This window comes from Capricornis sumatraensis, chromosome 11 (genome assembly GCF_032405125.1).
Source record: "Capricornis sumatraensis isolate serow.1 chromosome 11, serow.2, whole genome shotgun sequence".
Lineage (NCBI taxonomy): Eukaryota > Metazoa > Chordata > Mammalia > Artiodactyla > Bovidae > Capricornis > Capricornis sumatraensis.
In genome coordinates this window covers 20,155,681-20,169,668 of record NC_091079.1, presented here as the reverse complement: position 1 = coordinate 20,169,668, position 13,988 = coordinate 20,155,681, and the positions used below count along the sequence as shown (strand labels likewise).

Below are 13,988 nucleotides of genomic sequence, written 5' to 3'. Positions count from 1 at the left end.
TTAAAGCTTCCCTCGGTTGCTGGCCGCTGGGCCCCGGGCCGGTACTCCTGGGTGGTGCCGCCCCCTCTGGTGCCCTTCTGTCCTGTCTGCCCTGAGGGCTCCTGCCCCTCAGGGCCCCTGGAGAGAGCCCCAAGACCAGATCTGAGCAGCTGTCATGCTGAGGGGGTGTTCCAGAGGCCCCACATCTCCCCTCACATGGCCTGAGGCCTGGAGTGTCCAGAGCAGGAAACGAGAAGGAGCTGAGCTAGCAGGGGCTGTGTGGGTGTGCCTGGAGCCCTGGCCACCTGCTGGCGGCCGGGTGAGGCCTGGACCCAGAGCAGAAGGCAGAGTGGGCTCCAGAGGAGGCTGTGGGCACAGGAGCTCCTCCCTCTGCACCAGGCAGGGACAAGGAGGGTGGGGACATGTTTTCTGGACCCTCATCAAGGGCAGGGGGACATTAAAGGGACGGGAGCCAGGAGAAAGAGACTCACTCGCACCTGGGCACTGAGTAGCCCAGGGAGGTGGGGGCCCTGCAAGGCCAAAGGCTCCCGTAGGAAGGGACTAGACTGTGAGAGTCAGAGCTGGGAAGACAGCTCCCCACTACTAAGGGGTGTGGCTGAGCAGCACAGGCCACAGGAGAGCAGAACGGGAGAGCAGGAGTGGGATGGGGTAGGAGGGGACACAGGAGGTAACCTATAGACTCAGAGAGGGAAGGCTGGTGGGGAGTGCAGGATTCCCTGAGTGTAGGCCAGGGCGCTTGTCCCTTCAGGACCCGCATGAGGAGCAGAGAGGGCCTTCCTGCAGAAGGGGAGGAGGCCAGAGGTAGTGGTGGGGATTCGGACCCCAGCCAGGAGGCTTCTCTAGCACCGCCGCCCACCAGCCCGAGGATCACTAGGGGACAGAGGAGCCACTGGGCATGGGTTCATGTCAGCTACCAGCAAGGGGGTACAGAGGAGAGGGGGTTTGGGCAAGCTGGGGTCTCTGGCCCCAGAGCTGCTGCCTCTCTGCAGCCTTACTCCCCTCCCCCCAGGCCTACTTCAGCAGATAAGTCAGACCCCTGGGAAAGGCAGGCAAAGCCCCTGTGTACAGACAGGCAGAGAGCCCTAGGTGTGCCTAGCTCTGTCTGCTGAGAAGGCTGAACGACAGGACAGTAGGAATGAGCACACCCAGCACCAGACCTTGATTTCTACAGGGGATCCAGGATTTCTGGAAAATTTGAGCGGGGGCGGGGGGGGGGGAGGGGAAGGGGAGGGGGGGGGGAGGGGAAGGGGAGGGGTGCGGGGAGCAGAGCCCCTTCTCTGTGTCTGCAGGCGGAAAGGGCAATCCTGGTCCAAGCTTCAGCGCAATTTAGGAGTCAACCGTAAGAGCTCTAGGAACCGCTTCGCAGCTGGAATGAGAAAGATGGGGGCCAGGGAGGGGAGGGCAAGGCAGCATCTGAGCAAGGCCAGGCAGCTCGGTCCTGGGACCCAACAGAGTGGCTCCCATCTGGCTCACGTGCCCCGGAAGGCCAGGCCAGCCGCGCAGAGCAGAACCAATGGTCCTTCCCCCAGACTGGAAGTTTCTCGTGGTAGGCCCACAGAGCCGGCGCAGAGCTGGCGGCTGGTTAGGCTGCCTCGAGTCCGCCCATCTGCGGGCGTGTCTTCGTATTCAGGTGCTAGACGTCACGAACCTGGGCACAGGTCGGGGTGGGGTATAGGCCGTAGTCTGGGCAGCAGGAGCGAAAGGCCACTTCACCCTGACTGGTGGGAGGAGGCAGAGAGCTGGACGCAACGCGCATCGCACTCCCGTCCGGCCGCCGGACACGGGAAAAGTGTCGGCCTCCGTTGGGTGTGGCTGCACCCAGGAGCTGCGCCGGTCCGCGCGGTCTGCGGGTTCTCCTTGAGGCTTTTAGGGGTGGGCGGGGCGAGGGGCTTCTGGGGCGGGACCAGGGTCCCTTCTGCTTTCCTTTTGGTTCTCTCCAACCGCCGCAGACACTCCGCGCGAGTGAGCAGAGGGCGGTTTCCCGGGCGGCTCTGCCAGCGTCCGCACCCCCAAGCTCGCGGGGCACAGCGCCTTCCCTGCCCCGCGCACAAGCTGTGCCACGTAGCCTTGACCCCTGCGACTCCCCTGCAGCTCCCGCGGACGAACGCACGGATCGACTCGCACGCTGGAAGCCAATGAGTCGTCGGAGACACACTGCCGAGGAGCCTCGTGCGCCATGCCATCCCCGCCCAACTGGCCCCCGACGCCCTGCGCCCTACGACCCTCGCCCTTCCCGCACCCTGTGCTGCACGCTCTCCACCGCCTGACCCGCGCGCTGCTTTTCCCGGCCTACTGGGCCCTGGACCAGCTGCTGGGCTGCTGGGCGCCGGCCGAGAGCCGGAGCGAACAGAGCTGGCTGAGAACCGCCGCAGGCGCCGCGGGCGCGCTGCTGCTGCTGCTCGCGGCCCTGCCCCTTACTCTCCCGGCGCTGCTGCTCTGGCTGCTGCTGCAAGCCTGGCGCCGTCCCTTCTGCTACCAGCCTCCTCCGCGGTGCTGGGCGCCCCCTGCGCCCTGGTGCCCTCACACTGAGCCCGCGCGCAGCTTCGGCTTCTTCAGCGCAAATCTGTGCCTGCTCCCCGACGGGCTGGCGCGCTTCAACAACTTGCCGCACACGCAGCGGCGGGCCGCAGCCATGGGCGCCGTGTTGCTCGCCGGCCTGCGGAGTTCGCCCTATGGGGCTACAGGCTGCGGTTCGCCAGTGCAGGCGATGCCGTGCGGGGTGCTGACGGGAGCCATGCCAGCGAGTCTGGACTTCATGTGCCTGCAGGAGGCGTTCGATCTTCGCGCAGAGCGACGCCTGGTGAGCCTCCTGGCATCTAATCTGGGCCCGGTGTTGTACGACGTGGGCACATTCGGCCTGCAGCACGGCCTACACCTCAAGTTGCTGGGCAGTGGGCCGCTGCTGGCCTCGCGCTATCCGCTGCTGCGTGCCGCCTTCCAGTCCTTCCCCCACGCACGTGGCGAGGATGCTCTGGCCTCCAAGGGACTACTTTCCGCGCAGGTACCTGTCCCCTGTCCGTGGCGCCGCGGCCCCAGGGGGGGGCGGGGCTTGGAGTGGAACACGCGAAGGAGCGCCAAGGTCCGTGGTGTTGCAGGCGCAGCTGGGCATCCTGGACGGGCGCCGCGTCGTGGGCTTCCTGCACTGCACACACTTGCACGCGCCCAGCGGTGAGCCCTGCCGGGTTCGTAAGCAGGAGGCCCCTCTGCGTGGTGGCGGCGGCGGCAGCGAGTCCCAACCCTGGCCAGCACCTCCCCTCCTTGCAAAGTTTATTCACTGCCCCAGCCGCCGCGAGTCCCTAGGTGGGCTAGCGGATCAGGATAGGGTGGGACGGGGGGCGAAGCTGGGTGTCCAGGATGCGGACACCGGCTCCTCCACCCCGCTCCGCAGAGGACGGGCTCCTGCGCTGCAAACAGCTGACGGTGCTCCTGGACTGGGCCGGGCAGTTCGAGGCGGAGAGCCGCCAGAGTGACGAGGCCGTGGCCTTCAGCGTGCTTCTGGGTGACCTCAACTTCGACAACTGCTCACGAGGTAAGACGGCCCGCCCCTCCCCCAACCCCGCGCGCGCGCGCACACACACACACACACACACACACACACACACACACACCCCGAATGTCGCCTCTCAGACCACCAGCAGGAGCAGGAGCACCAGTTTTTCAGCTGCTTCCGGGACCCCTGCCGGCTGGGCACGCGCCGGGAGCAGCCCTGGGCCCTGGGTACGCAGGGCGGGGCACCCCGATGGGGGCGTGGGGACCTCAGGCGGTCTCTGCAGAGGCACCCACTGACAATGCCCTTCCCCACCCACCCCAGGGACGTTGCTGAGACCCTCCGAGCTCCGCCGCTCCGTGGCCTGCTCGCCGGAGATGCTGCGTAGGTGAGTGGCTACCTAGGGGTCAGACAAGGTCGGGAAGCAGGGCTGCCCTGACCCTGGTGACACGGCCCCTCCTCAGGGCCCTGGAGCAGAAGAAAGGGCGCCGCCGTTACCTGGCAGGCCCTCCCCGTGGAGGCCCCCCAGCTGAGTCCTGGAGGGGCCGGCGCCTGGACTACATCACCTACCGCAGCACGCCTGGAGGCCTTCTGAGCCCGGTAAGTGTCAGAGCTCAGGGTGCGGGCCTGCCGCGCTGGGGCAACTCTCCAACCTGCCTCCCGCCCTCCAGGAGGTGGAGCAGGTGACATTCAGCACTGCCCTGGCCGGGCTCACAGACCACCTGGCCGTGGGACTTCGGCTCCGAGTGTCCACGTCTTCCTAAGGCCAGCTTGCAGGAGACAGGTGCCAGAACAGGTGGAAAGACGGACGGTGACACAGAACGTGAGCCTGGCCAGTCGCCAGAGGGAAAAGCGACTTCAGGGATCTTTATTGTGTGGGCCCTCCTTCACACAGCCTCCTGGGCCCTGCGGTACTCATACACGCTGCCCCGCTCGGGGAAGGCTAGGGGCTGCAACGGCGAACCTGGCAGTGGGGCGGGGTCCTCCGGGTCCCCGTAGCCCCCACCGCCTGGTGTGTGGAGACAGAACACGTCCTGTGGAGCAGAGGGGCAGGATCAGCCTGGGCCTGGCGCTGCCCTGCCTCCCGCTACAGGCCCATCCCCACAGGGCAACGTGTCCATATCGGCCAGCTGGGACCCCGGAGCCCGGGTTCTCAGGCCCCTATTTTTTTTTCCGGCTCCCTATTCTTGTAGGAGCCAAATTAAACTCGGTCTCCGCTTATCTCCGCAATTCCATTCACCCTCTGTGGGATGAGGGCCACTGGGGGTGGGGGAGTGAGCATGGGACAGGCCAGGCCGCAGTCCTTACCCCAGGGTACACGGGCACCGAGGTCTTCCCACCCAGGTTCACTGTCCGGCCATCCTTCCGGATGAGTAGGTTTAGGCCCCGGGCACCAGGCTCACCCCCTTCAGGAAGAAGCAAGGCGGGAGTGGCCCAGGAGGCAAGGAAGTGAGAGATGGGGGAGGGGGTTGTTTTAAACGGGAGGACAGATGGGACAGGAGGTGGGTGGGGAACAGACTCCCCGCAGCGATTGGGGCTGGGCGGGGGGGGGGGGGGGAATCACCTACCCATCAGGCCATACGGCTGGAAGGCGCGGCGCTCGGTCAGCACGGACAGCAGCGCCTCCTCGCGGAAAAGCAGCTCACGGATAATGCCATCGCCGCCCCGGAAGCGGCCGCGACCCCCGGACCCCAGTCTTAGCTCGAAGCGGCGCAGGATAACCGGGTACCTGCACGGTCCCGGGCTCAGCTCAGCCCAGCCGGCCCCGCCCCCGCGCCGCCCGGCCCCGCCCCCGCGCCGCCCGGCCCCGCCCCCGCGCCGCCCGGCCCCGCTGCCCAGCCCCGTCCCCCGACCCCAAACCCACCCCGAGCCGTCACCTGCTCTCCAGGATCTCGGGGTCGGTGATGCGCGTATTGGTCATGTGGCTGTGCACGCCGCTGCGCCCGTGCCAACCCGGACCCGCGCCCGCGCCGCCCGCCACCGTCTCGTAGTAGCCCATGTGGGCGTTGCCCAAGGTCACGTTGTTCATGCAGCCCTGGCAGGGGCAAGGGGTCGCTGCGCTGGCTGCGAGTGCAGCCCCTCCCTACCGCCCGCAGCCCATCCCCGCCTCTGGCCGCACAGAGCGTCCCCTGGGCCCACCGCACCTGGGAAGCGGCGCAGGCCCCGAAGGCACCCAGGATGACGTCCACCACGCGCTGCGACGTGAGCACGTTGCCGCCCACCACGGCCGCGTCGGGGGAAGGGTCTAGGATGGAGCCTTTAGGAATTACCACGCGCACCGGAGCCAGGCAGCCCTGAGGGCAAAGGGCGGCTCTCAACAATGGGGGGAGGTGGGGGGCGGGGGCTGTGGAGGAAAGTACACCACCTGCTCCCTAGGATCAGGCCGACCTTGAGCTGACCTCGCCCGGGCTCACTGAGGGTGATGTGGGCTTGGGGTGGAGCCGCTGTCCCTGCACACAGCACAGCCCCTCGCACCTGGTTGAGTGGAATGTCGCGGCCGACCAGACAGCGAAGACAGTAGATGAGTGCAGACAGCGTGATGGCCCGCGGCGCGTTGAGGTTGCCGAACACCTCCGGCCCTGAGCCGCTGAAATCAAACACCGCGCTACCCTGCCCACCAGAGTGGGGGAGAGGTCAGCAGCCCGCCGGGCGTGCCCGTGATGCCCGAGGAGGTACCCCCTCCGAAGACTGACCTGATTCAGGTTGATCTGCACTCGGAGTCGTATGGGGGAGCCGTCGTCCATGTGGTCCTCAGCAGACACCTCCAGGGGCAGGCCCCGGGCCTGCCGGGCAGTTCCAAAGGCCCGGAGCATGTCCCTCACAGCGAGCTCCGCGTTTGCCTGGTGGGGAGTTCAGCATCAGCCATGTCCCTTCCAGGTGGGCCAGGTGCCCCCTTCTCCTCTGCCCACCCACCTGGGGGCAAGCACAGAGCTGCCTGCCCTGCTGCCCCCGGCCCACCTGAATGTGGCCCATGTAGGCCTGCACCACGTCCAGGCCATACTGCCCGATGAGCTCGCCCACCAGCTGGATGCCCTTCTGGTTGGCCGCCACCTGGGCACGCAGATCCGACAGGTTGTCGTGCAGGTTCCGTGTTCCGCTGCAGCCCGGAATCTTGCCTGGCGCCCGCAGGGCTTCAGTCACCGCTAAATGGATGGGACCGCCACTGAGCCACCTGGGAGTCCCAGGGCCACCTGGTGCTCTGCTCCTCTGCCGGGGCACTGCAGGCTCCACGTGCTGGCCCAGCACTGGCTCCCTACCACTCTGCTGACTCCTCCCCCATCGGCTGAACCTTCTCCTCACACCCCAGTCCCCCAGGGCACCCTAGAATAGACAGGTAGCTTTGCTGTGACCACACATGGGCTGGAGGTAAGGGCAGGGGCAGGGCGCAGGTTCCCCGAGCAAACTCCCCACCACCTCCATTCCTCCTGCCCTACCTCCCCACGGCCCACTCTCCAGCCTTTTCTAGGCCTCCCGCCAAGAGGAAAAACCACTTCCCTTACCTAACCCTCCCCCCCAGGGCCCACCACTCGGGGCCACGGCCAATCACTGAAAGAGCATCAGCATGGCTGTCTGTCCCCCCATCCCTGGCCCCAGCAGACCTGGCCCCAGCAGACCTGGACAAAGACTCCACCCATGGCAAGCAGTACAGGTTTGACCCCAAGGACCACTCCGTGCCTCAGGAAAGCGCCTCTCCTGAGTCTGGGTCAGGATCCTCTCTGAGGCTCCCTGGCCACCAGGTCCTCTGCCTGCTTATGTCCCTCAGGGGTCCTTGCCCTCTGCCCCCGCCCCACACTGACCAAGGCAGTAGCCAGGCCTCGGCCCCTTTATCTGTGTCCTCACACCCACAGCAGCACATGGTCCGGTCACCCATCACCTGTTCTCACTCTGAGATGCCCCCGGGGCTCTCACCCCTGGCTGCCTCACACTGGCCGTCCTGCCCCCAGGTTCCACCAAAGCTGCTGCCCCACCTCCTCAGCAACCACAAAGCCAGAACCTCCATCCTACAGCTGTCCAAACTTCATTCCCTCCCCCATGCCCAAATCCCACCAGACACCAACCCTGACCTCCAAACCACCTTCACCCTTGTCCCCAGCTTGAGGCTCAGCATCCCCCAAGGCAGGTAGAGCCCTCGCCCCAGCCCCCTTCCTGGCCTGCAGGCCATCCTCGGACCCTCTATGTACTGCATGTCAGCAGGTGCACCAGCAGACCAGCTCGGGCCCGGCTGACGCCTTTCACAGCTGCCCCACCACCCACTGCCCTCACCCAGGCCCAGGGAAGCTCTTCAGGAGCCTGCAGCCCCTGGCACCCCTGTTTCTCTGCAGCCCCCAGACCCAGTGCAAACCAAAGTGTGAATTATAAACAGAAGCAGCTGCCCACCTTGAAGTAGGCTTCTCCCTCTCCTGCACCCTTGGGTGTCCTGGCCAACTCCCCACCCCCAAACCACTGAGGCCTCCCTGGGCCCAGGCACAACTTAGCTCAGCGCCTCTGATTATCTCTGAGAGATACTGTGCAACCACTCTGCGGGGTCACCGCCTGGCTCCCCCAGCCTGGAGGCCAGCCTGGGGGTAGGGCAGGCGGGAAGCAGCCAGGTGTACCAGCCCAGTGCCACTCACCCTCTTCCTGGAAGACTCCCCCCTGCACAAGTTTGAAGGACAGGAAGACCGCACCCTCCTGCTGCAGGCTGGTGGAGTGGGGGGGCATGGAGCCTGGTGTGATGCCCCCAATGTCTGCATGGTGCCCACGGCTGGCCACATAGAACACAGGCCGCGTCTGACCCGGCCAAAACACCTAGGGGTGAGAGCAATGGTCAGTGGCGCCGGTGGCCCTCCTCCATGGGTCCCTGGGCAGCGCCCCTCACCGGTGTGATGACAGTCAGGTCTGGCAAGTGGCTGCCCCCTGCGCTGGGGTGGTTGCTCAGCAGCACATCGCCGGGGTGGAGATCAGCCCCCAACTGCTGAATCTGAAGCCAGGAGACAGGTGCAGAGTGGGGAGGGGGCAGGGCTGAGGGGTAGGGGTATCAGGGGAAGGGGCCTCCCGAACCTGGAACTGCACCGTCTCCTGCATGGCACCCAGGTGCACGGGGATATGAGGGGCGTTGGAGACCAGCCCCCCGTCGGGCCCAAAGAGGGCGCAGGAGAAGTCCAGACGCTCCTTGATGTTGGTGGAGATGGCCGTGCGCTGCAGGATGCGGCCCATCTGCTCTGCGGGCACATAGTGACCAGATGCCCGCCAGCCCCATGCCGCCCACAGCCCATCCTGGGCACAGAAGGGCAGGGCCCACTGCCTTCAAGGCCTCTGAGACCCAGACCCAGGACCCGAAGCAGGTGACAGTCTACCTAGACACATGAGGACGTGGCCAGACGTCTTGCTCGTGCCGAGGGCAGCCCTTCCCTTCTCAGCCCTGCCCAATGCCCCCATCAACCCCACACCCTGCCTCCTGCAGTAAGAACCCAATGTTGGTGGCCCCAGCAAGCACCTAGCCTGACCCTGAGCCTGGGTTCCCTGTGCAGAGCCCAGATCACACGGTGCTGGGAGGGCAAAAGCACCCCCTGCCCCAGACCTGCAGGTGCAGCAGGTCCATCCCGGGGCCGGGGCCACACTGCCTGCCCCACTGCTCAGAGGCTCTGCTTCTGCCCTGCCCCCGATCGCACTTTCTCCCTGCACACCCCTGCCAGGCACCCCAGCACACACTGCCCGGCATGCAGAACCCCCCCTGCACCGCAGGGAGCAGGCGAGGGAGCAGGACTGTGCAGCCACTCACCAGCGATGCTCATGAAGCGGTGGGAGAAGATGGACAGGTGGATGGGGTCAAGCTGCATGCCCACCATGCTGGCCGTCTCGGCCCCCACAGAGATGCGGATGTCCCCAGTCTCAGTCACCTCTGCCTGGCAGCCTGGCTCCACCAGGATGGTACTGGGCGCAGGGGAGCAGAGGGGCTGGAGGAGCCAGGCCAGACCCCCACCCAACCAGGTTCCCCACATGCCCAGGCCAAGGAATGTCCCAACCATGAAGGGACCCAAAAGTCCTCCAGACTCCTGCAGCTGGGGCCAGAGGACCGCCCCACCTACCCCCCCCCCCCCAGCCAGGGCCCCACAGTTCACCCTGGGCCTCACCCCACACACCCCCACCCCGGCCAGGCCTCAGCCCACCTGTTGCTGTCAATGATGAGGCAGGGCCCCTGAAGCTTGTGCCCACAGCCCAGCTCTCCCAACAGGTACACAGGGGTCTCCTGGTAGCCCCCCTCAAAGTAGCACTGGGTCATCTGAGGAGGGTGCGGGGTGAGCAGGGTTCCAGGACCAGAGCTCTCCCTGCGTCTCCCCCTCCACTTCTGTCCTCATGTCCCAGTGGCTGTGGGTGGGTGGGCGGGTGGGCACAGGCAGGATCACTAACCTTATCTACCCGGGGAGGCCCACTATGGACTTTTGGGACATCCTCGAGGCAAAGGCTGCTGCTGCCGGTGCCCCTGACCCGCACGTCGTCCACCACCACTGGCCGCTCAGGAATAATGAAGCCGAACTCCCTCATGTACCTGAGCCCAGAGGGGACTGTCAGGGGTGGCAGCCAGGCCAACCCGTGCACCCGGGCTCCTGGGAGGTGGAGGTCACATACCTCTCCACAAAGGCTGCCCCAAAGTCACCAGCTCGGGGCGAGCGGGCACTGGCCGGGTGCTGGTGGGCAGACACCATCAGGGCGCAGTCTGTGCCCTGGTAGCGCAGGTGCAGGAAGCTCTCAGTGCTGATCTGGGACCTGTGATGGTGGCAGGCAGGGTGCTCGCATGGGGGGCCGGGCGGGGGCGCCTCCTGCAGCTCTCAGAGCCCAGCCCTCCCCGACTGCTGCTGACCGGACCCCAAGTGAGGTGGCCTGGTAGCCCCCAGAGCCCCACCTGGGGAAGCCCTGGGCCCGCAGGGCCTCCACACACTGCTCCTCCAGGCGGCCCAGCCTCTGGTCCAGCTGTGCAAAGGTCTCGGGAGCATAGGGCAGGGAGCAGGGCTCCTGTGCCTCATGCACCACGTCGGCCAGGGCCAACCCCAGCGCCGACAGCAGTCCACTGTGCCTACAGGACAAGGACGGCAGAGTGGTGGGTACAGTGTCTCCCAAAGTGGGCGCCCCCCTGACCCACGCACTGCACTCAGACACACCTGTGAATGTGCACAGTGTCCATGCCCAGGGCCCGGGCGATGGCACAAGCATGCTGCCCACCAGCTCCCCCAAAGCAGGCCAGCACGTGGGCCGAGGGGTCATGGCCTCGTGCCTGGGGAACCAGAAGGGGATCAGTGGCCCCCCCATCCACCTGGCGCCCCCCACTCCCCCCACAGGCAAGGGTAGCGGTGGGCGTACCTGCGTGAGAGCACGGATGGGCCGACACATGGCCTCGTTGGCCACACGAACAAACCCCATGGCCACCTCCTCCAGGCTCAGTGGGGAGGCCGGGCAAGGCCCATTGGTCAGGAAGCTGTTGACCTCCGTGGCCACAGCCTCCAGGGCCTTTCGGGACGCCTCTGGGGACAGTGGCTGGTCCTCTCCCGGCCCAAAAATGCAGGGGAAGGAGGCAGGCAACAGGCGACCCAGGACCAGATTAGCGTCCGTCACTGTCACAGGGCCCCCTGGGAGGTGTGCACAGTGTGGGGGCTGGGGCTGTAGGTGGGTGCCAGGCGTGGCCAGTGGGGGTGGGGCTGGGGGAGGGGCTGGGCTGTGCCGGAAGGGTCTCAGGGCGAGTATGTCAGCGCTTACCTTTTCGGTAGCAGGCGGGGCCGGGGTGGGCTCCCGCAGACTCTGGCCCCACCACGAAGAGGCCGGACCTTTGGAGAGGGGACTGGCGTTGGAAGCGTGTTGGGAGGCGGGTTAGGGAGGTGGGGCTGGGGGTGTCCGCACAGGTGCGGGATGGTGCTGACCTGAAGAAGAGGCGGGAGCCCCCACCCGCTGCCACCGTGTTGATATCCAGCTGGGGGGCCTGGAGGGTGACACCAGCCGTGCTGGCCTCGAAAACATGCTCAAACTCACCAGCATAGCGGCTCACATCGGTAGACGTGCCTGGTGGGGGTGGGGAGCAAGGAGACCCAGATGCTACCCAGCCCAGCAACTGAGGCCCCCGGACCCCACCCTCGGGCCTTCATACCTCCCATGTCAAAGCCGATGACTGGCTGGCCGCCCTCCACCCGGTAGGTGGTGGCTGAGTAACCAACCACGCCCCCAGCAGGGCCGGAGAGCACAGCGCGGGAGCCGCTGAAGGAGTCCATGGGCGCCAGCCCACCGTCGGAGCGCATGAACAGCACCTGCACGTCCTGTGGGCAGGCGGGTGGTGAGGGGCGGGGTGGGGCGGGCCAGGGGCGGGCAGGGAAGGGGTCTCACCTTGAGCTGACCCTGGAAGCCACGGCGGAAGCCCTGCACGTAGCGCTGGATGGTGGGCGTGAGGTAGGCGTCGGCACAGGCCGTGTGCCCCCGGGGCACGATGCGCACCATGGGCATGGCCTCCGAGGACAGCGACACGTGCGTGAAGCCCAGTTCCCGGGCCAGGGCGCCCACCTGCTGCTCGTGCTGGGCCCACCTAGGAGAACCGAGCGCCACTGAGACCCAACCCCGCCCGCCGGCCCGCACCCCGCATCTCCGCCCCCCCCGCCCCGCTCCGCCCCCCCGCCCCGCTCCGCCCTCGCCCCGCTCCGCCCTCGCCCCGCACGCCGTCCCGCCCCCCAGCCTCAGCACTCCGGACCGGCCCGCTGCCCCCGCCCCACCACAGCCCACTCACGTGTACGAGTGCATGAGCACCACGGCCAGGCTGCGGATGCCCCGGGACAGGAGCCCTTCCAGCTTCCCTCGCAGGCCCCCCAGATCCACAGGCTGCTGCACTTCCAGCAGGTCCCCTGTGCAGCCTGCGAGGAAGCCGCGGGATCGGGGTCAAAGGCTGTCAGGGCCTGCTGCCCCACCCCCAGCACTCCGCCGCGCCGTACCTTTCACGGGTGTCCCAGCACCCGGCTCCCCTCGATAGAGCACTACCCGTTCGTCCACTTCCAGCACCTCCTCATACAGCATCTCGGGCATGGGCACGGCCTGAGGGCGGGCAGAAGCTCAGAGGTGGCCCAGGCCTGAGGGTCCTTGCTGGGGTCCTGCGTGGATGGGTCGATGCAGGCTAGGGGATGTGTCCCAGCGGGCCAGTCCACAGCCCCAGGAGACACAGTCAGACGGGATGGTCCCAGGAGACAGTCAGACCAGGTGGCCCAAGGAAGGCCCACCCAGGGTGGCTCTCTGCCCCCAGGCATCTGAGTGCTGCCAGCTGTCTGCCCTCATAGAGCTGCTCCATCCCAGAACCCCGCAGAGGGGTGAGGGTCAGCGTCCAGGACGTGGCAGAGTGGAGGACAGGCCCAGAACAACACACGGCCACTCAGGGCTGGAGGGACGCAGCATCCCATCATGAGTGTCCAGAACCTGCTATCAGCTGTGGCCTTGGGCTAGCACTGACCCTTCCAAGGACTGCCCTCCCTGAGGGGCCCAGGCGCCCCAGGGAAAACGTGTTCTATGGAGTCAGCCACCGCTGACTTGGATGAGCTCACCAGGTCAAAGAGGTCCAAGCGGGCCTGGGTGCCCACGTGCAGCAGGTCTCGGAACCCGCGCGTCACCAGCAGCGCCACCCGCTCTCCCCGCCGTTCCAACAGCGCATTGGTCGCCACCGTGGTGCCCATGCGGATGCTGGCAATGCGACTGGTGTCCAGCGGCCGGTCCCGAGGCAGCAGCACGCCCCCCTCCTGGAACCACGTGGTCAGCCTTCAGGCCTCTGGCCCAGAGACCCCTCCACCTGCCACCCTGCCCTGCCTACCTGCTCCAGGACGCGGCGGATGCCCTCAGTGGGGGCGTCCGCATAGTTGGCAGGGTCTTCTGAAAGCAGCTTTAGGACCCTCACGTGCCCTCCTGGGCACTGGGCAAAGACATCTGTGAAGGTGCCTCCACGGTCGATGGCAAAATGGAAGCGCCCCTCCGGGCCACCCATGGTGATGGGGCTGGAGTCCAGCAGCGACTCCTCAGCCGGCAGTCCTGGGAGAACTGGCCAGAGGCAGTGGGTCATCCACAGGCGGGCAGCCCTGAGCAGAGCTGGGATGGGGAGAGGACGCGATTCCGGGCCCAGAAGGGGCCCTGGGTGGAGCCAGAGCTGGGTAAGTCCGGGCTGGGCCTAATGCCCCCTGTGCCTACTCCCCAGTTCCAATGCCCAGGGCTGCGGCGGAAACCCAGGGCCTCCTGGAGCAGGACTTTCCGAGGAGGAGATGCAGTAGGAGCCCTGGGGCTGGGGTTTCTGGACCCTTTAAGCAGGTAGAAGCACGTGCGTTGGGAGCAGGTGAGAGAAGGCCCACTGCCCCAAGGCTCGACCTTGGAGCAAGAGGGGACGGGGACCGGGCAGAGCCTGCGCAGACGGCCGGCCGGGGCGGGGGCCGGGAGGCAAGGAGGAGCGCGCGGCGGGGGCGATCGGGGGCGAGGGGTGCGGAGAGGAGCGGGGAGGGTCCCCACCTGGCCTGTC

General features: G+C 66.8%; 2 protein-coding genes across 2 annotated transcripts; one reads left to right on the top strand and one right to left on the bottom strand.

Annotated features, from left to right (window-relative positions):
• The first annotated feature begins 2,176 nt into the window (after positions 1 to 2,176).
• Positions 2,177 to 4,251, top strand: LOC138088741 (sphingomyelin phosphodiesterase 5-like). Its single transcript, XM_068984070.1, has 7 exons — positions 2,177 to 3,001; positions 3,096 to 3,168; positions 3,389 to 3,529; positions 3,628 to 3,717; positions 3,812 to 3,875; positions 3,952 to 4,087; positions 4,159 to 4,251. The coding sequence occupies exons 1-7, from the start codon at positions 2,177 to 2,179 to the stop codon at positions 4,249 to 4,251; spliced, it is 1,422 nt and encodes a 473-aa protein (XP_068840171.1).
• Positions 4,252 to 4,374: 123 nt separating this feature from the next.
• OPLAH (5-oxoprolinase, ATP-hydrolysing) lies at positions 4,375 to 13,515 on the bottom strand. Its single transcript, XM_068983648.1, has 26 exons — positions 13,296 to 13,515; positions 13,033 to 13,224; positions 12,433 to 12,532; positions 12,231 to 12,354; positions 11,837 to 12,032; positions 11,604 to 11,769; positions 11,380 to 11,518; positions 11,219 to 11,286; positions 10,826 to 11,091; positions 10,627 to 10,739; positions 10,371 to 10,541; positions 10,097 to 10,234; positions 9,878 to 10,016; positions 9,637 to 9,749; positions 9,249 to 9,400; positions 8,528 to 8,688; positions 8,346 to 8,447; positions 8,101 to 8,275; positions 6,446 to 6,630; positions 6,181 to 6,327; positions 5,963 to 6,097; positions 5,632 to 5,781; positions 5,365 to 5,522; positions 5,056 to 5,216; positions 4,796 to 4,893; positions 4,375 to 4,521 (listed from the first exon to the last, which is right to left on the bottom strand). Exons 1-26 carry the CDS (start codon positions 13,464 to 13,466, stop codon positions 4,375 to 4,377), a joined length of 3,867 nt encoding a protein of 1,288 aa, XP_068839749.1. The 5' UTR covers positions 13,467 to 13,515.
• Positions 13,516 to 13,988: the final 473 nt, after the last annotated feature.